The 23,880-nt window shown below is 49.4% G+C and overlaps 1 protein-coding gene across 2 annotated transcripts in view; it reads right to left on the bottom strand.

The window, feature by feature from the left end:
• DIS3L2 (DIS3 like 3'-5' exoribonuclease 2) overlaps positions 1-23,880 on the bottom strand; it is a 222,139-nt gene that overhangs the window by 51,353 nt on the left and 146,906 nt on the right. Inside the window, exons 11-12 of one of the 2 annotated variants that reach the window (XM_090284986.1) lie at positions 12,212-12,319; positions 267-500 (exon numbers count right to left, since the gene is read on the bottom strand). In XM_090284986.1, coding sequence (XP_090141112.1) covers positions 267-500; positions 12,212-12,319 — 342 coding nt within the window. The remainder of the gene's footprint in view (positions 1-266; positions 501-12,211; positions 12,320-23,880) is intronic. The other variant, XM_090284987.1, reaches the window with a different exon arrangement.

The raw sequence follows: 23,880 nt of genomic DNA, 5'->3' as shown, positions 1-23,880 counted from the left end.
AACGCTGGACACAGCCGTGGCGAGTGAGGCCGGCCGCGAGTTCTGGTCTCAGGGCCACCCGGACAGACCCCCCTTTTGCCTGGGCTCACAGAGCAAGGCGACCTGTGCCTGTGGACCCAGGAGGACGGGGCGTCAGGTCCTGCCCGCCTCAGGGAACGCCGTGTCAGTGCGGTGACGGGGACAGGAGACGCGGAGCGGGGCCCACGACTGCCACTGGGGGTCGCGTGCAGGCTGCGTTCAGGCACTGCGGGAAGGGCGTGACTGACCTGATCCAGACGCAGCGCGCCGTCCAGGAACCGCTGCTTGCGCAGCTCCTTCGCGATGCGGTGGAGGTTCAGGACGGCCTGGTGCACCTCCTCGCTGCTGTGCTCCGGGGCCACGGCGGGCAGCGCCGCCGCGGGGATCTCCGCCGCGGGGCTTTCGATCATGCTCTGCGCGTGCTCGTAGCTCAGTCTGGCGCAGGAGCGGATGACGGTCCGGCCAAACCACTCGCTGAGGATCTGCGGAGGGACAGACGGTGGGGTCCTGCTTACACGTGACCGTTCATCCAGGGAGTCCCCGGGCCCTGACGGCTCAGACTGGTGTGAGGTCCCGGCTGGGCTCCGAGACCGATGCGATGTGGACGCTGCCGCCTGCGGGCAGCGCAGACTCGATCAGACATGGACGTAACGGGCGTGGGGGTCTGCAGAAGCCTCCAAGCAGGAGACCTGAGGGGAAGGGGCTGTGGGGGCCTTTTCCTTAGTCTGGGTGAGAAGTCATCAGTGACAAAATGGGAAGAGGGAAGAAGGGACGGACGCCAAGGATGGGACAGGCGGGGAATCCGTGGGCTCAGTAATGGATCCGATGTGGGGTGAGGGAGAGGGGGGGCCATTGACAGAAACGGAGGAGAGACGGAGTTAGGAAGAGAAAGCCAATTTCAGCTTCTTGTCTTTGGGGCACTGACGTAGAGACAAAGGGCCGGAACAGGGTTCCTCAGCCTCAGCGCTACCGGGCCAATTCTTGGTCATGGTGGCTGTCCTGTGCATCGTGCAATGGTTAGCAGTGTCCTTGAACCCCGCCCTTAGGTGCCAGCGGCCCCTCCCCCAGCAGCGGAGGGGAGGGGTTACCACTGATTTCTACCTTGGCCTTCCAGTTTGTATTTTCTATAATGAACATTAATTACTTTTATAACAGAAATAAAATAAACATTAACTAACTGGGGGGGGGGCTCCTGAGTCTGAGGGGGGGGAGGAGACCCGGGTGGGGCCATGAAGCAGGAGGCCAGGGCGTGGGCCTGGGGCAAGACTGGTCTGGAGGTGGGGAGATGGCCTCGTGGACAGAGAGAAGGAGAAGGCGAGGAAAGAAGTCGGGGCTGCACTGTCTGCACGCTCCTCCACACTGGGGAACAAAGACAAAAGCCAGGGGTGACAACAACGGAGCTGAAAGAGGCCGGAGGGAAATGGTGAGTGTTCGCTGTTAGAGGAAGCGGGGGACTGAGCGGAGGGGACTGCGAAGTACAAGCTGGTCGTTACAAAACGGCCACGGGACGTGAAGTGCAGCCCAGGGAACACGGCGGATAACGTCGTAACGTTACTGTGCCGGTGGACACTGGGACCATGGGGGGCGGGCTCTGTCAGGGGTACGACTGTCTAACCGCTGTGCTGTACCCCTGGAACCAACACAAGATAACACTGAACGTAAGCTGCAGCTGGAAAATAAAACTGAAAACAACCTAATGAGGGCTCCGAGCTTCTCCCCTGAGATACTGACACACGGAATTTTGCAGCGAGTCCCAGGAGGTCCCCGGACCCTCTGCCTCCCCGGAGCCCGTGTGGCCTGGCTCTCAACAGGGCTGCCGCTCCCTCGGGGCCCACCGACTGCCGTGCTGGGCCCTGCCCAGGAGCCGCTTCCCGGCCTAAGCGGTCACCTGTAACTTGGCGACACTGGCAGTCTGCACCCCTTACCAGGGCTCCCTAACAGCACACGCTGCCTGCACCCCCTCAGTGTGAAGCCCTCCTTTCCTAATGGGCGCCTCTGCTCCTTCAACCTGTCTCCACGCCCGTCAGCCCCCCGCTCACCACGAGGCCAAGGAGAAGGCTCCTACAAGGCCCGCACCCCAGAACACCTTCTTTGGGGATGCACAAAGGGTTGGCGCAAGGGTTCTGAAGAGCCATCGGGAACTCCCTGGGCCTTACAGGGGCCTCAGCAGCGGAACCTATCCTGTTTTATTTTAACACAACCTAGGGATTCTGGGAATCACCCTGACACAGGGACTAAAAAAAATCTTAGGCTCGGAAAAGTAGCCTGAAATCATCTTGTGTGGAGGCTGCCGAGAAGCAAGGGAGCCCCCCATAGCCTCCCGGGTGGAGGGCAGCGGGGAGAGAAGGGCCGAGAGCGGGGCTCCCAGAGGCAGCATGCCTTACCGTGGTGTGGGGGAGGTTAAGGCCTTTCCGGATGGAACACCTCATTAATTTCCGATTTGGAAACCGGATTCCCATCAACACCCCGTCTGTGACCAGGGCCAGTGGCGGAAGACAAAAGGACAAAGAGTTTTTCATGGGAAAAGTAAAAGAGCCACGAGGAGCTTCATAAACAGAACCTCTGAGAGAAGGCCGTGCCCTCCCTCCCTCCTTTGCTTGCTCACAGAGTTCGGGTCGCTCGCTTCCTGCAGGCAGCCAGCTCCCCGCTCAGAGCGTCACATTGAACCCTGTGCCAAGGCCTGCGGAAGGCGCATGGCCAGGACAACGCCTGGTCAGGAAGGAGTGCGTGAGCTACACCTCTGCCCTGCTGTGAACACCAGAGCACGCGGCCCTGTCCACCCCTGTCCCCTCCACCAGTCACCTTTCACGATCCCCCTGCACATCCGGGGGGCCTGCACTCGTCGGCCTGTTTTACAGCTGAGACGATAGGCCGGGGGTTTGTGAAGAGTCAGGCAAATGCCCAAGGGGCAGCCAGGAACAGATCCATGTCTAAAGACGGAAGACTCAAAAGGGAGCAGCACTTTAATTATATTTTAGCTATAGGTCACACAATAGAGGCTCACAGTGAGGCCAAGAAAACGAAGTATGCGCCATGTACCAACTTTCTATGTATTATAGACACCAAGTTGTGAGGATGCCGTATCCTCTGAAAACTGTTCAGTTCTATTTAAATATATTTTAAAATGTGTCTTCTTAAAAAATGTCAGTGCTTCATGAAACAAATCTCTGATTTAAAAAACTGCTCATGGGGTAAATTTGTAATTTAAAAAATTTTTTTAAAGATTTCATTTATTTAATTTTAGAGAGAGGGGAAGGGAGGGAGAAAGAGAGGGAGAGAAGCATCAATGTGTGAGAAATACATTCATAGGCTGCCTCCTGCATGTCCCCAACTGGGGACCTGGCTCACAACCCAGGCATGTGCCCCGACTGGGAATCGAACCGGCGACCTTTTGGTTCGAAGGCCAGTGCTCAATCCACTGAGCCACACCAGCCAGGGCTGTAATTTTAAGCAGATGCAAAATTACTTCTACAGCATTTCTGGGCTTCTGTATATAAAATATTTATTTCAAAAAACTGTGTTAGGAAGAAACATTTTCCTGACTGGATGAAACCAGTGTAGGGGTGGCCAGGGGTGGGCTCCAAAAATTTGTTTCTCTTTCCTCATCTTTAAATCCACCATCAGGAGATAACTATATACTGTTTCTATTTTGATATATATTTAATTTATCTTCAATACTTTGTATTGAACAGAGCTAATATTCAATGACTATTCACTAAATGAACAAGTGAAGCACTAATAGCAGTTTCACGGGAGAAGTGGCATTTCAGCTGGGTCTCAAAGAACGGGTAGGACCATACTGGTAGAGGTGAGGGGGAGAGAGTCTAAGAAGAGGGAGAAGCATATGCGAAGTCTCAAAAGTGTGACAATTCCTTATTAGGCCAAACAGACGCTTTGCTGGCAACAGCAGGGGCTGAGGGGACTGGAGAATGGGTGCCAGATGGTCGTGTAGTCGGGGGCAGGGGCTGTTGGTGGAGGTCTTGGCATGTCATTCTCTGGAATCTGGACTTTTGTGGGTAACCGTGGCCCACTGTCATGCCGAGGAACAGTGTGACAGGACAGGCTTGGCTTCCAGAAAGCCACCTACCGCCACTGGGGAAACAGTGTCCCTCAGCGTCCCAGAGGAGGGTGGCAAGGACTGGAGCAGGACAGTGACTGTGGTGACAGACAAGAGAGGACTGACCGGAGACTGTGAAGGTGGCGCTGTCAGCACTCAGAACCGCGGGGATGTGGCAGACGGGGAGCAGGCTAGAGGCTGAGCCGGAGAGGCCCGGGGGGTGCTGCTGCCATGAACGGGTCTGGAGCAGACAGGGCTCACACCAGGCTGGCCCCGGAGGTGTTTTACTGCACGAGGAGGGGCAGGATGGGGAAGGGCAAGGGCGGAGGGCAGCTCCGGCTCCCTGCAGTGGGGACTCTAGCAGATCTAGCTCGCTGTGGCTGGCTTCCCTGGTCTCCGGGGAACGGTGGGTTTTGAAGGAAAGAGGAGCAGAAGGCAGGGTTGAAGGCTGGAGCCAAGAATAGCGTCTGAAACACCTACACTGGCAGTAAATAAAAGGGTCCCTAGGGAGCGCACTGAAGGTGCCACTGGAGACACACAGCCTGGGCTGCGCACACCGCAGTTCCCCCACGATGCCCGAAGTTCACCACGGCGGGTGTCAGGCAGGGGCCGGGAAGGTCTTCCTGGAGCCCCAGGGAACGGGCAGAGACCTGAAGGATGTTCTATGGTGGCAGTTAGGAGTGTGACCTTGATGGAGTCAGGTCACAGAAGCTGGTGGGGAGCTGCTGCATGGAGAGCTCAGCGAGGCAACAAAGGCCAGTTTTCCCCGAAGCAAAGGTGCCGCAGGAAATGGGAAGGGGCTCCAGGCCCAGGCGGACTCTGCAGTCCCAGCATTTCTCGCAGAGAAGGCAGGGAGAAGAGAACAGGGGAAAGCCCCATTGCGGAGACTTCTTGGATTCTTTTTCTGAATGAGAGCCTGGAGAGTTTTTTACAGAGGAGAGACAAGACCCCATTTCTGGTTTAGAAGGACCACTCTGACCACTGAGCGGGGTGCAGCAGGAGTTGGGAGCAGTTCGGAAGCCTGTGCAGTCCAGGGAGGGGGTGGCAGCCCGGACCCGGGGGCCAACGCTGGTAGTGGTCAGGACGGGCAGGTGCTAGAGGCAGGTGCAGGGCAAAACCGAGGCTGTTTCCAGGGAGACGGGACAGGCGCGGTGAGAGAAAGACTGGCGTCAATGATGAGCCCATGGCTTTGGGCCTGCGTAACTGGCTGGAACCGGGCTGTCACTGACGGAGGCGGGGCTGGGCAGCCTGTGGGGTCCACACGCACACGCTGACTGAGGACAGCGCCTGGCAGGGCGAGCTGTGACCAGCGACCGTCACTGTGAGACACTTCCCGTTATCCCGCCCTGGGACCTCGGGTATGACGGCCCTCAGATCCAAGGCCTTAGTTACGCAGTCAGCTTCATTGTTGGGGCCCCTGTAGCGTGGAAGATGGGCGCTTTCACAAATGTGATGTCCAATTAGGACGCCTCTGGTGACTGGGGCACATAAGTACGGTCTCTTTTGCAGGATATCAGTGCCACGTGGGACAGAGGTGCGGGAGGTGCCCAGACTCTAAGGAGGGCACCGGACCAGCGTGGTTAAAGCGCACTTCTCGGCGCCGAAGCTGGACCTTACAAAGCGCAGGGTCTTCTTCGGCTTGTTTTCCCTTATGACAGTATGTTGTCGCGAATATCTAGATCAGAGAACTATGCTCTCACCCCCAGTATGTGAGAAAAATGCCAAAAATAGATCCTTCTGAGTTTACTGATCTAAAAATCTGGGCGCTGGATTAATGAGAGTATATATGACCAAGATTTTTTTACTGGAGGTTTAAAAAAAATTTCATGGGCGTTTAAAAAACAGTTGGGAGTAGCGTTCCTCTAGCTGACCACGCTTCCTTTGGGCACTGAGACTCTCCTGCAGCCTCAGGGAAAACACAACTCTTTCTCCACTCCAGCTCCAGGCGAGACTGGCAACGGTCTCGCCCGTCATGGCGGTGCGGCGCTGCCGGCCCTGCCATGGCTCCTTCCAAGTCCAAGGTTTCTACAGCGAGAAGCCATCACCACACACGCACCCGGCCTCAGGTGTTGGCCGCCCTCTTCCGCATCCATTCGGGTTCCTCACTGGCCTGCTCTGGCTCCCCGGCTCTCCCGTCTGTCCCCCCGGACCCATTTCATGCTTCCTGACTGTAAGAGATACGCATCCGCCACCGCATCCCTGGACTAACCGCCCAGACCCACCCCTCCCGTGCTCTCCTGGTCTGGTGGGCGCTTGCATGACCATAGTACAAGAGGTGTGGCTGCTGGGGGCTCCACAACTGTCCCCAGTCCAAGTCCCTGCACTTCCTGTTGGGCTTGGTTTGACAGCACCCCCCCCCCACCGGCCTCTGTGCCCACTTCGCACCTGCTCTGCAGCCCCCCATGCCACAGGCCTGGTTACCACACACCGCCTCCAGCAGAAACCTACGAACCAGTTGGGCTGTCAGAGCGCCTCTTTCTAGCGCTTCATTTATGACCCTCATATTTTAGAAGCTCATTAGATCAGGCAGCTTTTTATTCCTTGGGTCTGACCCTGGCAGGCACAATTCAGATTCAACGTTCTTTTCTGTTGACTCAAGTTAGTTTTCTTCTACGGACTTTTATTTCCTACTCAGTTAAACTTTTGTAAAAATAAGCATTTATAAAACTATAAAAGTAATACATGTTTTCAAGAAACATTAGAAAACACAAAAAAAGGAGAAAAAATTACTCATAGTCTCACTACCCAAATACAACCACTACTGGCTGGCATTCTATTTTATTTCCTTCTGGTCTTTTTCCATTCATTCTTCCCCCGTGCATGCCCTCGCCCCCACCAAACTATGATGGCTGGCACGCTGTCTTCACAATTCCTCCTCTGTATTTCAGATCAGCTTCGCCCCTTGACCCCGACAAAGGAACCCATTATCAGATAATCAATGTGTGTAACTTGTTTTGATTCCAATTCAGACAAATCAGCTGACGACAATCTGGGAAATGTGATTACGGACTGGATTTTCGCTACGACGGCACAGCATGAGTGGTTGTTGGGTGTGCTGGGGGCACTGTGGTTTTGTAAGAAAGTGTCCCGACACTTCAGTCACACATGTCTGCGCGTACGACCCGGTGACCGTGGTTTGTTCTTAAGTACGTTAGCAAAGAAGAAAACGTTGACAGTAGTTGAGTCTGGGAAATAGGAACGGTGGGGTTATTGAGTGTTTGAAATTTTACAAAATAAAAAGATGAAAGTAGCCATAGGTCATACAGTCAAATCGTTTTAAAGGCGTGCTATGAAGAACAGCAGCCCTCTGCCCCCTCTGTCCTCTGCTTTCCTCAGAGGGTAAGCCCTTTCACCTCTCTGAGCAGAAGAGGTTATTCTGGTATCACTTTCATATTTATATATAGCTTGCTTGATTTCTACTTTATTTTTCAGTTTTAGGCATTATGAACAAACTTTTCACTACAGAAGGAATTTATTTTTCTTTCCACATACACTCTTCTCCTAATCAAAGCCACAGAACTGCTCCAGGCCCTCATCCTCCCAATAAAGCTACATCATAAACTATCAGAATTAACATACTAAGTGTTATTTTCTTTCCTACCCGACTTCTGTTTTCATTGGAATTAGTAACTGTCCTGTTTTAATTCGCTTGGTGTTTCTGTACACCCCTGACTCTCCACCAACCGTCTAAAACAGGGGTTCTCGGAGTATGGTTCCTTCCAGGGACCCATGAGGTTAAAACCACGTGCACAGTAGCACTAGGGCATTACGTGCCCTTTTCCGTGTATCGGCACTCACAGCGAGGGTATAAAGGTGCCGGTGGGGAAAACCGTGGCTGCTTTGGCACGGATCTTCTCAATGTGTCCGGAGGGTGCCAGGGGTCGGGGTACCTCCCACCACCTCACGCACGCAGGGAAAACAAGCGAGGTCACTCAGGAATGCTTCTGATGAAGCAGTAAAAGCTATTCACTTGATTATGCCTCAGCCCTCGAGGACTAGTTTTTATCACTTACTCTGAATGCCCGAGTCTGATGAGTGCATTGAGGAAAAGCGTTTACGTAACTGTGAGTTGCGAGCTGAACTGATTGCTTTTTCTACGGCTTACTTGAAGGAGAGCCTGACACACAAACTATGGATGTCTGGCCCTTCAGGGAAAACAGCGACGTTATTATTGCCAATGATAAAATGTGGACACCTTGTCTCTGACACACAAGACACACATTCCCTAATACTTAAAGACTTGTCTAAGGCGGGTAGTGATATTAACAAATGCGATTTCTTGACATCATATAATGAAATGTGGACACATTTAGAAGATCAGCATAAAAAGTCAGTATTTTTAAAAGATCTAAATTTCTAAATACATGATACAAAATCTTGCAGGGGTGAAAGATCCATTCAAAGTGTAAAAGAAACCAATAGATTTTAACATAACGCAGTAAAAAAAAAAAATTCAATTGCTATAAGATTAGTTCGCCAGGTCTGTCAAGACAACATACCACATACTGGGTGGCTTAAACAGAGACATTTATTTCCCTCGTTTCTGGAGGCCAGAGGTCCAGAATCAAGGTGCCCGCTGACTCGGCTTCTCATGAGATCTCCCTTCCTGGCTTGCAGCCAGATGGCCACCTTCTCACCACGTCCTCACCTGGCACGGAGCAAAGCTCTCTGGTTTCTTCTGATACGGATACTAATCCCATCAGACAGGGCTCCAGCCTTACAACCTAACTCACTTTAATTATCTTCTTAAAGGCTCTGCCTCCAAATACAGTCCCGCAGAGGATTAGGGTTTCGACATGTGAATTTGAGGCGTAGATGTGGTTTCAAATTCTGGATTGGAATTAAGTTTTAAGAAAGTACAGTCACATTCTGGTGTAGTACAAAGATAAATGAATATCCACAATTATTTGAAAAAGCTATTAAAACACTCGTTTCTAACTACCCATCTGTCTGAAGCCAGATTTTCTTCCCATACTTCAAGCAAAAGAACACCCCCACGGGCTGATTAATATAGAAGCGCATGTGAGAACCCAGTTTAATGTCTTCTCTAAGGCAGATGTGAGATTTACAAAAATGTAAAAGAGCTTTTCTCCTAGTTTTGTTTTAGAAAAGTTATTTTTCATAAACTGTTATTTATGTTAACATGTAATTCAATCAGTTTTGATTTCTAACAGCATAAGCAGTGGAAGTCCACATAAAAGCTCCTGAGGGCCTCGTCAAGTTTTTAGTACGACAGGTCCCGAGACCAAAAAGCTTGATAACTGCCAGTCCTGATCATCTCTCCAGTTCAGACGTGCAGCTATTTTAACAATTTCATTTTCCCAGAGACACCTCTCCTAGAGCCTCTGACCTGCCCCAATCGGTGTCAGCTGTTTTCTGCGCTGCGCAGGGGTGGCGCCCCAGCGACTTCACCGTCACGTTGGTCAGGGGTCAGCAAGGGATGGCCTGTCGGCAGGTCCAGCCTGCCACCTGTCCGTTAGGTAATGCTTCACTGGGACATGACCATGCTCACTCACTGCTCACTGCTCCAGCAGTGGAGGTAAGCAGCTGCCACACGGACTGAACATATCTACTATTTGGCCCTCTACAGGAGAAGTTTGCTCCCTTGTGGTCTAGGCGATTTTTTTCACTTCTTTCCTGTGTTGGTTCATTTGGTTCATGAATCCCATGTCTTCCTCTTTCTTGATTTACTCCTCAATTCTGGTGACGCACATCTGGTAGCTTCTCAAGAAAGGGTGTACGAGAGGTATATTTTTCTGAGACCTTGGATGTCTGAGAATGTCCTTTTCTACTCATGTTTTATTGATAGCTCAGCTGGGTACAGAATTTTAGCATAGAAATCACAGTCTTTCCAAAATTAGGGAGCTTTGCTTCAGTATCATCTAGCTTCTAGAGTTATGATAGAAAAATCTTAAGTTCGTCTGAGTTCTGATCTACTGTACGTGACTCTTTTTTCTTGACCCTTAGAAGCCTACAGGATCTTCTCTGTGTCCTTGGTGTTCTGAAATTCATGATAATGTGGCTTGGGGATGGTGTGTTCATCACTGTTCCAGGAACTGGGCTCTTGCAATTTAGAAAGTCAATCCTTCAGTGAGGCAGAGCGGGGCGGGTGGTGGTGGGGAATGTTCTCTATTTCTGGAATATTTATTGAACAGATGTTGGATCTCTTGGACTGGTCCTCCCATTTTCTTACCTTTTCTCTTCCTGGGACAGTTCCTCAACTTTATCTGTCCACCAGAAGTTTGAACCCTCTTCATTTCTTCTATCACATTTTTAATTTCTAAAAACATGAATGTTTCTTTTTTAAAGTATTTAAATCTTGTGAGATAGATGCTTTCTTTTAAAAACAATTCTCTGAGGACATGAACAAGTTTGGTTTCCCTGGATAGTCTGTCTTGTTCCAGGTGCTGTTTCGGTTTGTTTGGTTTTTCTGTACCGTGCCAGAGTCTTCCCTCCTGGTTGTCTCTTCATACACGGCAGCGAAGTGCTACAAGGCTGGTTCCTCGGGACCTCCTGAGGAGCTCTGCTTGTGTGTGAGAGAGGCTGACTGTCTGTAAGCTCCGCTGCAGGGAGGCACAGCTGGGCTGCTAGCTCGGAAACGCGAGGTCATTATCTTTAAATCTGCCTCACTGCTCAGATTCCTCAGAGAACTTTTCCCATCTCCTGACTCAGGCTATGGGCTCGGCTACCAGAATTCTGGGGTTGGCTGGGAAAAAGCAAGCTGGGGCTCTTAACAGTTGGTGTGCCAGTGTTCACACAACCCCCGCGAGGGACCGTCACCATCACGTGTGTCTGGTGTCCCCTAGCTCAAATGCCATTGACTTGATCCTGTCCAGAGAACACATTTCTGCTCTTCTTCTAGATCACGGGAGGGACAATTTTATAGATAAACTTTCAATCAGCAGAGGTAGTCTCATCTCCCCCCGACGCGCGCCCCCTTCGCAGAGCTACGTGGTGCTGCCAGGTTCTGGGTTTCTCTGGGCTCTGCTGGGGCAGCTGGGCTGGGCCTTGGCCCGCTCCGCTGCTGGCCCGGGACCCGGCTTTCTTGGGGCTGCGAGGTCAGTCACCACTCACCCATCTGCTTCCCGGCTTCCAAAGTGTTGTTGCCCTTGTCTCCGCTCCCGCTCGCTTTTGTCCTTGCGGGTTTGTGTCTTTTAAAAAAACCTCTCCACTGTTGTTTTAGTGAGGTTTTGGGAGGGAATGAAAGCAAATGTGGGTATTTGATCCTCCGTCTTTATTTGGAATCTCTTAATAATTAAATATCTTTTTTTTTTACTTTCATTTAATTTTACAGCACACACATTTCCCATGTTCTTACATGATCTTTGCAGCGGCACTAGTAACGGCATAACACTCCCCTGAGCTGGAACCGTAGTTTCCTTAGTCATCACCCTGTTTCTGAGGGTTCCCCAGTTGCTTTTCTGTTTGGGGGGAGGGACCTGGCTTTCCCTGGAGTCACCTGTGAGTTCTGTGTCCCGTGTACCCCCTCTCGTTAGGGGACGCCGGCTGACGGTCTTCCCTTCTCTGTGCGCCACCTTTGCCTTGGCCATGGCACCGCCTTGTGCAAACCTAACTTGCCTTTAAGCCACCGGGTCATGGGCACGGTGACGCAGCACTAACCTCTCTAGATGTCACCCTCCTCGTGACACCTCCGAGGAGCCCCAACACCCACAGCTCACTTGCGAGTGACACTGGTGTGCGGCCCCCCTAGTCTGACTCTACCCCAGCTCCCCGCGCTGGCTGCCCTTCGCCTGGCCGTCCTCCTGCAGACAGGCGCTGCTGTCCCCACTGCCGCCCAGGCCGCTCCTCCTGCCACTGCCATCTGCGCTCGCGGTCACGTACACGCCCTCGGTGCCGCACTAAGCCCCGCCCCGCGGCTTTGCTTACACAACAGCTCCTTCCCCTGATAACAGGCAAGAAACAAGTGGCCCACGTCTGAAAGCTTAGGGCCAGCCTTGCCTTTTCCATAGACTGACAGCTTTTCAGAGGCAGGAGCACTTACACGTCCTTTGCTGTGGCGGTGGCCCCAGGGCCCAGGCTCACCTGCCACCGTGGGATTCCAGCCCAGTGCCAGGCATACAGTGGGGACTCAACGGGGACTCACTGAATGGAATGGATGCACGTGTAAGTCGTTACCTTGCCCTCTGAAGTCAGCGTCCAGATCACAGAGAAGGTCAGTTTGTCAGTCATGGGATTGAGGCTGCACAACTCCTCACACAGCGCTCTGGGAAGCATGGGCACCACCTGCAAACAGAGGGCAGGCCCATGAGCATCTTCCTGCATCCGCCGGACCTCACCCAGGCTTAGCAACACCCCAGACAGAAGGGTTTGGGTGAACAGCTTGAGCATCCAGAGAGCTAAAGACAGAGGCAGCTCTTTTCCCCGAAGGCTTTCAGAAAGACCGCATGGTCTGATACTTTTCCATGAGCCTCTATAACCAAATGGGAATGTGAAATGAAAGGTAAGAATTGTTAACAGGGAAAGAAATACATCAGAGCAATGAAAAACAGCTACATTTTACTATAATACTAAAACTGAAGCTCTAGATTCAAGAATGACTTGTACTTTAGGATAGAACTACAGCGGTCCCTCTCTATAGCGCAGTTCACTTAGCGCGGCCTCACTGTATCGCGGGATTTTAAAAAATATTATATTTAATTTTTTATCGCGGACATTTCGCTGTATCGTGGGACTTTGCGGTCTTGTGCACGTATGTTGTTAAAGTGACGTAGGTTTAAGGGTGTAGAATAAATGTAAGGTTCCTACTTCGTGGGGGCGGTCTGGAATGTAATACCCGCGATAAGTGAGGGAATCCTGAATTCCAGCTGAACTATATACTTATAAAAACCCAATGTCTTACATTTAAGTATTTAATTCATTTGGAGCTAATTTTTATGCATAGTGTAAGTCATTTCATTTTTTTGCATGAGGCTGTCCAGTTTCCCCAACTTTTATTGAAAGAGGCCATCGTTTTCCCATTGTGGTTCTTGGCGCCCTTGTCAAAGATTAGCTGACTTATATATGTGGGTTTATATCTGGGCAGTCTATTCTGGTCCATTTGTCTATGTGTCCATTTATGCTAATACCATACCGTTTTGATTATTATAGCTTTGCAAAATATTTTTAAAATCAGAAATGTGATGCCTCTAGCTTTATTCTTCTTTGTCAAGATTGCTTTGACTATTCAGGGTTTTTTGTGGTTCCATATAATTTTTAGGATGGCTTATGTTTATTTTTGTGAAAAATTTGATTGGAATTTTGATAGGGATTACATTGAATTTGTAGATCACTTCGGGTTGTATGAACATTTTAACAATATTAATTCTTTTAACCCAAGAATAGGCTATTTTTCCACTTATTTGTGTCTTTGTCAATTTCTTTCATCAATGTCTTATAGTTTTCAGTGTACAGGCCTTTCACTTCCTGGGTCAAATTTGTTCTTAAGTAGTTTATTGTTTTGGATGCTATCGTAAGTGGGATTGCTTTCTTTGTTTCTATATTACCTCACATCTGTTACGGTGGCTATTATCAATAAGACAAGAGATAACAAATATTGGCAAAGATGTAGAGGAAAGGAAACTCTTGTACATTGTTGGTGGAAATATAAGTTGGTGCAGCCACTATGGAAAACAGTATGGAGGTTCCTCAAAAAATTAAAAATAGGACTACCATATGATCCAGCAATCCACTTCTGGGTCTATATCAAAAGGAGATAGAATCAGTACTTCAAGAGATATCTGCGCTCCCATGGTCATTACAGTATTATTCACAATAGCCAAGACATGGAGACAATGTAAGTGCCCACTGATGAATGAATGGATTAAAAAAATGTGACATACATATGTGTGTGTGTGTATGTGTGTATGTTTGTATGTATTTCAGATGAGTGGCTAAAAAATGTGAGACACACACACACACACAGGGATATTATTCAGCCATAAAAAGAAGAAAATCCTGCCATCTGTGACAACATAGATGAACCTGGAGGGCATTATGCTAAGTGAAATAAGCCAGTCAGAGACATACAAGCACTGTATGGTGTGACATAGATGTTAAATCTTAAAAAATAAAAAAAGCCCATTCCATAGAAACAGAAACAGAGTAGAATGGGGGTTGCCAGGGGCTGGGTAGGGGAGGTGGGGAGACGGGAATAGAGAGATGTAGGTCAAAGGGTACATACTTCCAGTTCTAAGATAAATACATGCTGGGGATCTAAGGTACAGCATGGTGACTATAGTTAATAATAAGATAACATGCTTGAAACTGGCTGAGAGTGTATCTTGTGTTCTCTCACCACACACAAAATGTGATAGATGTGTTAACTGTCTTGATCTTGGCAATCATTCCACAATGTGTATGTACATGAAATCATTACATTGTACATTTTAAGTATATACAACTGTATTTGTCAATGATTCTTTGATTCTTCAATAAACCTGCGGGGGTGAGGGGGAACCTGAGGGCTGAGTATAAACTCATGACAGGATTTCATCAAAGTAAAATTGCTGAATCAATGCTTTAGTAACTGAAAATAACACAACTGACCAAATCACACGTTGGAACATTAATAGATATTCCAGTGAAGTATCCCTGAAGGGTTCATAAATCCAAGTTCCCTAGATGAACACTGGGGTCAACTCGTCATTCATTTTGCAGTGTTTTAAGCCTCAATTATTTCCTTCCTTTACTGATCTTTCTACCCCATAATGAACCGACTCAAATGGCACATCCTCTTTAATTAAAACAAATTCTCTTCAATTTACTTTCAAATGATGACTTGCAGCCATCCCAGCATGTTACTTATTTTCCCTAAAATTCCAGAGATGAAATGAGTTTCTCTCCCTGGATCTCCTGAAGATGCTTCAGACTCTCCCTCCTTCCCTTGAACGTGTTCCTTCTGCCAGTTTTCTGGATTAATGGCATCACCGTTCACCCCTCTCTCAAACTGCAGACGGCAGCAGCAACAGCCATGTGGCTGCACACTGCGGACCTACCTGCTTTGCAGTGACGCACGGGTACCATGCAACCCCACGCGAGGCAGCCGAGGAGGAGCAGGTAGGGGGCAACTATGCACGAGCTGAACAAAGTGAGCTAGTTAAGCTTGCATATCGGCAAAAGCAAAACCACCCCCAGTGGCTTCTTTTCTTTCTTTCTTTCTTTTTTTATCGTATTGTTGTTCTATTACAGCTGTCCCATTTCCCAGAGGTTTCTTATTCTGTGTGAAGTATCTGGACCTGTACGACTTCGGTACAGTAAATAACCTTTGGTAAGGAAAAGTAAATTCTAGAACTCATGGCCTGTACCGGTAACAAATAATTAAGAACTAACTATATGGCATTCCTTGGCATTATTCTAAAGGACGCCACATCTTTCTAATACCTATGTAAAACTTAATGCCCAAGTGCAAATGTCTGGTAACAGCTTTCATCAGATAACCACTTTTGAAATTTTCTCATCATTCCTTCTGCACCATCTGTTCCGATAATACTGTATTTTCTTTAACATACTTAATGAATGTTAGAATGTGATCTAAACATTTAACATTTTCTTGCATGTGCCAAGTGTTTTACCAAGCAATACATTTTTACCTGTATAAACATAATGAATAAAATGGAGCCGGTTTCAGTACCAGATTGTGTCATGACTAAACTGAAAAGGTTTTACATAATTTCAGCCTTTGGACTGGTAAAGCCCTAACCCTCAACTCGTGCTTGGAGGTGAGGTCTTCAGAAGGCAGTCTAGGTGAAATGAGGTCATGAGGGCGGGTCTCTGATCCTATAGAAAGGGAGCGCCTCCTCCCTGCCCAGCACACACACACACGCGCACACACACACACACACAGGAGGCCAAGTGAGGACAAAGCTGTCTGCAAGCCAGGAAGAGTCCTTAGTGGGAACCAAACTGGCCGGCAGCTTCATCTGGGACTAACGGCCTCCAGAACTGTGAAAAGAGAAACGTGTGCTGTTGCGGCCTAGTCTACGGTGTAGCGCACGGCAGGCTGAGCTGAGCAAGACAGGCTGACTCTGGTGCGTGGGGTGCGTGCGTGGGTTCTTCAGGCTACGTTATCAGATAAGTACGTGCACCAACTGCATTTTGGTAGCAGGGTGCTGACCCTGCAGGCCTGTCGTCCACGCCTTGTTTACAGAGTTAGGATTTCTTCTGAGTGTGCAAGGCAGTGTGTGATTGTGAACCACCCAGCGGAGCATCTGAGGATGTGACATACCTCCTGACGTCACGCGTTAGTGTTCATCAAATAAAGTCATTGCAACTAAAGGCAACGTGGTGCCCTGGACTGGAGCCTGGACAGGAAGCAATTAGTGGAAAAACTGGTGAAATCCGAGTAAAACGTGGCTTTTAGTTAATAGTGACGCTCTGATGTCCACTTCTTGGTTATCGCAAATGTACCCTGGTAATGTTAAGATGTTCACAATGAGGGAACTGGGCATGGGACCTCTCTGTACTCTTACTGCAGCTTCTCTGTAAGTTTAAAATTATTTCCAAATGGAAGAGCTTATTAAAAAGAAAGCCACTGCTTTTATTAGTTGGCTTCCTAGGTGCCATACATTTAAATGTGGAAGAAATTTATGGTAATAAATACAACCAGAATTGTTTTTGTATATTGGAGTTTGGCATTAAGATTTTAATTGCCAAAAGGCAAATTGTCTAAAAAAAAACATTAACCAACAGAGTGAAGTCCAGACTCAACTAAAAAAAAGTTGTCTAAAGACCGTTAACCAAGAGTGAAGTCCACACTCACCATGGGCACAATTCAGGAAAGAGCAAAGGCTTCAAAGCCAGGTAGCCTTGGGGTCTAACGCTGGGGTCCGCAGGTTGGGCAAGCAAACCTAGTTCTCTGAGGCTCGGCTTCCTCATTAGTGAAATGACATTGAAGGTGCCCAGGAAAGTCAGCTCGCGGGCCACCCCGTGGCCTCCCGCACCCCAAGCAGGGCCACACTGACCTGCTCGCTGCACACCCTTCTCCTGCCAGGTCTGCTAACTGCTCCAACTCCTGTCCCTTCTTTCTGGAACACACCTGTATGGATCTTTTACATCTGGCCACATTCAACGCACGCCGCTGGTAAAAGGCTGACACAGACTCCCCAGGGCGGCGTGTGTATTGTGTCTTGGGTGCTCACCCACCCCACCCGATTTTCAGAAAGGACCGGAGGCAGTGCAGAGCCGTCTGTCCCTTACCCCATCCTCCCTGCTCTTCCCCGTACTTCCGTCGCTGCAATACACTCATCCTCATTGCTTCGTGACGTGTCTCCCGCTCCACGAGACCACGCGATCTGTGGAAATGAGAACCAGCCCCTGCTCCTGTCTCTCTGTGCAGCGCCTGACACACAGCAGGCACTTCTGGCTGGCAAATGACTGGGCTGCCTTTTGCCCAGGAAATGAATCACCTGTTTTTTCTACATTTACTATTTATTGCATATGCGGGAGACTGTATGAAATACACGGTAGGCTTCTACTTAACGGCTTTACAAAAGATTTCCACAGGCAGCTAGCACTTTAAGTATGAGCTAAACTGTTCTGGCTACTCCCTCCGAAAAACTATTGGTGCACTCACTGGCAGCCCAGGTTATATATAAGCACCGCTTGGTATCCTGTATCTTATACAGAAGACGACCGCTTAATGTCCACACTGCCATGTTCGGACGCCAACAAACCTCCGAAGCTAAACATGACAACTTTTCAGGTAGCATAATTCTCTTTACATTTTAAAGGGTATTCCTTTTAATAAATTTTCACTAGATCTTAGGGCAGAATTCAGATGGAAATCAGAGAAGTCTTTATGTCCACATAGTTTTGTAAATAACTGGTTATTTCTCTGTCTTTGAAAGGAAAAGGAACGAACCACAATCACATTTGTGGTCTGGCATGTCACGGCCTCTCATAAATCAGGCCTGGTTTCTGCTGGGGTCACTGGGAATGTGCCCCATGACACAGGGCCCATGAGTCAAGGCCACCGCACAGCAGGAGCCCCCATGGGGGGTGGGGCTGGAGAGACAGAGGCTGCTCCTAAGCTGCTTCTTCATCTACAGGCCCCGGAGGCCCAGGGAAGACCGGCCCGCACAGCAGCACAGCGGTCCGGGCACGCCCACCGGCTGTGCACGATCCGCCGCGGTACCCGGGGCGACTCTGGGGCAGCACACAGTGTCTGAGTGGAGAAGAGAAGAGAGGTTTCTCCAGAAGTCTCAGCCAGAAGCCGTTGGCTGCCATGAGCATCGTGAGGACACGGACGCATCACCTGACGCCTGCAGAGTTGTCCCCAGCCGAGTCCCGCCTTGCCCTCATTAGCTTCATGACCCAGTGTGGGCCCCGCGGATAATTCTACGTCCTCAAACTCCCGCACTTCCACGGTCCCAATTCCACAGACACTCGGCTCAGTCTCACAACCTGCTCCTACGTCTGCATTTTCCCATCTGGCAGCCATCAAAACACTCTCCATATCCATGGTTCTGTCTCTGGTCTTCCTGTTAGCTTAGTTTGTTTTTTAGAATCAATTGTTGGTTGATGTGTATTTATTGCCATTTTATTGTTCATAGTTTTGATCTTTTTCTTCAATAAGTCCCTTTGATGTTTCATATAATAATGGTTTGGTGATGATGAACTCCTTTAGTTTTTTTTTTTTTTTATCTGGGAAGCTCCCCTGTAGGTAACTAACTGCTTCTCTCTTGCTGCTTTTAAGATTCTCGCTTTATCTTTAGCCTTTGGAATTTTAATTCTGATGTGTCTTGGAGTGGCCTCTTTGCATCCATCTTCTTTGGTACTCTCTGTGCTTCTTGAGCTTATATGTGTATTTCCTTCACCATAGTAGGGAAGTTTTCTTTCTTTTTTTTTTTTCATATAGATTTCCAATTTCTTGTTCTTTCTCTTCTCCTTCTGGCACCCCTATGATATGAGTGTTGAAATGCTTGAAGTTGTCCCAGAGGCTGCTTTTGGATTCTTTTTCATCTTGTTGTTATGATTGGTTGTTGTTTTCCTTATGTTCCAAATAATTGGTTGGATTTTCAGCTTCATCCACTCCACTGTTGTTTCCCTGTAAACTCTTCTTTATAGTAATCAGTGTATCCTTCGTTTCTGACTGGATCTTTTTTAGGCTGTTAAGGCCCTCACTAAGTTCCTTGAGCATCCTTATGACTAGTGTTTTGGATTCTGCATCTGACAGATTGCTTACCTCCATTTTGTTTAGTTCTTTCTGGAGTTTTGATCTGTCCTTTCATTTGGACCACGTTCCTTTGTCTCCTTGTTTTGCAGCCTTCCTGTGTTTGTGACTATGTATTAGGTAGGGCTGCTTTGACTCCATGTCTGGGTAGTGTGGCCTAATGGAGTAGGTGTCCTGTAGGATCCAGTGGCACAGCCTCCCCTGTCACCCAAGCTGGGTACTTGAGGTGCGCCCTTCGTGAGGGGTGAGTACACCCTCCTCTTGTAGCTGAGCCTTGATTGCTGCTGGCAGGTCAGAGTGAGTGAGTCTGAGTAAGCCTGTGTGGGGGTTCTTTAAGAGGAACTGCTTGGGACTCAAGAAGTTTCTTCCACCAACTCAATCCCCACTGGTTTTTGCAGCCAGTAGTTATGGGAATTTATCTTCCTAGCACTGGAACCCTGGGCTTGGGCAGCCTGGTGTGGGGCTGGGACTCCTCGCTCCCGAGATACCCCTCCCAAATATTTATCCACCACCCATGGGTGCGGGGCCAGCCTGTTCTGAGTCTGTGCCCCTCCTACCAGTTGGACGGATGTGCTTTCTTTAATTTTGTAGTTGTCAAACTTCCATTCACCTTGATTTCTGACGGTTCTGAGTGATGGGTGTTCTATAGTTTAGCTGTAATTTTGGTGTTGGAGTATTTTCTAATAGTCTCCTAAACCAGTAGCAGAATTCTGGAGTGGGGATTATTCGGGATATGATTTCCTTACTAGTCTCCAGATTTCTGCGTCTTCTTACGAAACTCCACCCAATGATAACCTGCAATCCCACTTATGTTAGGACACACTGCCTTTACTTTCCCGGATAGTTGATGAGCTAAGTTCAGTAATTTGATTTTTCATTTGCTCTGCTCATCAGGGAGGGCCCAAACTCCTTCAAAGCGAGAAGCCTTTGATGAAGGATGTTCAGCGGCTGAGGGTCACAGGTGGCCAAGGGCTCTCTAGGAAGAGCTGGCACAGGGCCTCCCGACCCCCCCTGCAGGGGGACAACAAAAGTAACAGGGGGAAGCTGACCTCTGCCATTTGCCTGGCCCCACCGTGCGTTATGGGACAGGGATCGCCAGTTTGGGAGGGGAGGTGATCTGGGGGCAGATGTGAAACATGCCGTGTTCAGGATGTCCGTTTTGGCAGCAGGCTGAAGACATCTGTCGCTCTGGTGCTCCGGGCTTCAGCTGGACACCACCACATCGGTAAGCTCCCTGCGATTCTGTGGGTCGGTGGTTACCCAAAGCCACGAGGGCCGTGACTGAGGGAAAGGGCTCTGGCACTGGTAACAATTTTCCTGCCTGCGGCCTCAATATTTTTCGACCACACGGTGGTGAGGGTGATATTCTACCTCAGTCAAAGGAGATCATGTCACTTTCCTACTGGCCCGGAAAGGAAGCCCCAGCTCTTTGCCCACCTCCACAGGCCTCGCTGCAACCTCCCCTCCTGGCACCCCCTCCGACTTACACCCCAGCAAGTCTAAACTCTACACCATTCCTGGAAGTTCCATGCTTCTCCTAGCCTGGGCCTGGAATGCCCTCTCCGTCTCCTTCTGTCTACCTCGAAACTTTCTACTCCCAGTGCGAAACCGTGCTCAGAAACCAACAGCTTCATGAAGCCTTCTTGGCTGTTACAGAAGCTCCTCTCCAACCACCAACCAGGGCAAATACAACTGCTCTCTCTGTCGCACCTCCTCGCCTTGGAAGCACAGGTAGGCCAGCGTGCTGTAATTGCCTGTCACATGCCCACCTCTTCTGACTCCCCAGGGCAAGGCTCAGCACCTCTGTCATCTCTGGACGGCTGGTCCACAGCTGGTACTTGGTAAACGCTAACTGGATAGAGCCTGATAGCGCCAAGGGCCGCAGAAAAGGAGAGGGACTCAAAGGGTGCTAAGTCTTCCTAAGCATGTTTCAGAGCCAGGAGCAAAGCCGGGTCAGGGCAGAGCTTGAAAGCTGGTCACGGATAAAAAGGGCCCCTGATGATAGCACGCCGACTTTCTAAGCATTCTGGACCAGGGCTTAAGAGAGTTGAGAGAAATTGATCATTTAGGTAAATACACCACTGCCCAAGACAGCTGGGTGGGGGCACCAACAAGACTATAAAATCTTATATTAGCCTCGGAGAGCAGAAACATCTGCTAAAGCCACAGCGGGCAGGCTGGCCAAGTTCAGCAACGGGTTAGCCAGGACAGCCCTGTGACCAAGAGAAAGGGCCACAGAGGGGAAGAATCAATCATCCAGGCAAGGAGGAATATGAGGGACTAGCAGCGACATCAGGGCTACAACCGCTCAAGGGGGCCAGCTGTCAACAACCCCCTGGGCTCTCCAGCGCTGGGAGGGGCCTCTCTGCCCGCCTCTGCCCAGGCCACTGCTGACTCCCACACCTCCCTCACACCCGCAGTGCCCACTGGCCCCCTGAGCCTGAGAACTGGGTGAGTCTTCTCCCTTCCTCTGAGGACTTCGAGGTTTTCACAGGAAGGCGCACTCAGCTAGCGCCCCGCTCGCACGCGCAAACTACACAAAAGACGGAGATAATGCACTTGCCAGCCCACGTCTCTGTTCAAAGAGTTTCTTTTTCGTATCAACACTTCCATGAATTCCGAACTTGATCAACTCTCTGTTACACAGTTGGACATTAACAAAACATCAACACTCTGACAACCTGCTGGGGTCAGAAAGAAACATCTTAAAACTCTTTGGACTCCACATGAAGACAGGCTTCCCACCCCAATCTTTGATCTCCATTATAAAGTAGTACCAATAAAATATCGTGGAGATTTATGGGCGCTCTTTCATCTGAGCTGTTTCCCACCTAAAATAACACGGCTGCTTGGGCCAATAGGCAGAGATTTTCGGTTTAGGTTTCAACTGTTTAGGTTTTCTTTTACTTTTAAAACCCAATTCACTTATTTAAAAAATTACTTTGAATTTTACAATTACATTGCACTTCCCTCTCAGGGAAGACAGTTGGGACACATTAACTGGGTAGATGTCATGTCCTTCAGAGAAGGGCAGGCCCAAGGTAGGGCCAACAGTTATTCCCTATCCTAACAGATATCTATCTTTTGTCAAAAAAGGTGTTTTTTCAAGGGATTTAAATGGACAGTATTTAAATTCATCTTTCTTCCTGATACACCCTGTTGTTAACAAGAGTAACCAAATATTTATTTCTGTGGCTAAAATCCCAACGAAAAGAATTTCATCCAGAAGACAGTAAGATGGCAGCTGGACCCAGATCTGCTGCATCGTACACTGTCCTGATCTACGGGCCAGTTCCCCGAGTCAAGCTCCGATCACAATCCTGACATCGGTCACTTCCAGGTCAGCAGCACTGCATGAAAAGAAAGCAGTGCCACAGGTCCCCAGGTGGGGACAGAACTGGCACCCCGCCCCTGCCCCCGTCCCCCACACTCTTTCCCCCATCGCTGAAGCTGGGCAACGATTCTGCCGGATCAGATGCCAGATCAGAGCGCAGAGGGTCTGGAGGAGGAGGCAAGCACTCATCCAGTTTTAAGAAGACCTTTATAGGCAAGGGAAAGTGAAAACAGCAGAAAAGTTCCTGGACACCGTCCTGTAAGAAACAAAAACGAGTGGGAAGAAAGGTCAGAGCCGCGGTTCCAAGGAACCCGAAGGCACAGCTGCTGCTGTCCAAGGTTGTGGGCCGGCGCCACTCGCTCCTGCCAAGCTGGGGGCAGTGCCGGGCGGGCGGCAGGAGCCTGCGGCTGCTCAGAGGCACGTGGGCCCTTCCCCGACCCAGCGCAGCCTTTCCGAGCTTAGGAGCAGAGTCCCAACAAGAAATTCAGGAACCGTGACAATCACGAAACCGAAGTCAAGAGAACAGAAAACATGCTTAGTTATTTAACCCAATTTTGTGTCATTTTCTGATTTCGAAACATAATTCCTGGTCACAAAAGGAGAACGCAGCAGCCGGGTAAGAGAAAGACACCTGCTTAGAAGAAGAACCTTTAACTGTGACTAAAAGTCTTAAGTATTTGAATCTGAAGAGCAGTTAAATTTTTCTATGTGGAGAGAATATTTCTCATTTATTCACTTTACGTGGTCTTGAAAGAAACTGCTCCTTCTATTTCTCTTTCCACCATAACGTTATAGATTTTGTAGCTAGAACATTATATCATACATAACATGACAGTTTTTGTAGATATAAGTGATTCTGGAGTCTTGGCTCCCTTCCCTAAGAGGCCCTGCATTTTCAGGTAGGGGATGTGGGTGAGAAGTCTCCCACCTAAAATTACAGTAAATGTAGTCCATGCATTGCTAGCACATGGCTGGGGCCCTCAAAGGCCAGACGACACTAGGGTTCTTGGACCTGGAGCAGGTTTGGCAACTGGGCTGCGTTCTTGCCCCTGAGAGACGGGGCCAGGTAAAAGGTTCTCAGCTCCCCCATACATGTGACGGGGCAGGAGGTGGGGATCTGCCTCCCACCTTAATGTGGCTGAGGAGCAAACACTGAGGTCATGCCCTCAGGGCATGGGGGGAGGGGAGGCTCAAGCTAGTACAGGTACCAACCCAAAGCCGCACCACTGGGCTTTGGGAAGCCAAGTAGGGCACAAGAGACGTGACACGGTCAGACGCACGGTGACCCAACTAGGCAGACAA

The sequence above is a fragment of the Furipterus horrens genome, unplaced genomic scaffold (genome assembly GCF_987537825.1).
Source record: "Furipterus horrens unplaced genomic scaffold, mFurHor1.1.pri manual_scaffold_1, whole genome shotgun sequence".
Lineage (NCBI taxonomy): Eukaryota > Metazoa > Chordata > Mammalia > Chiroptera > Furipteridae > Furipterus > Furipterus horrens.
This window is presented reverse-complemented; position numbering and strand designations above follow the sequence as displayed.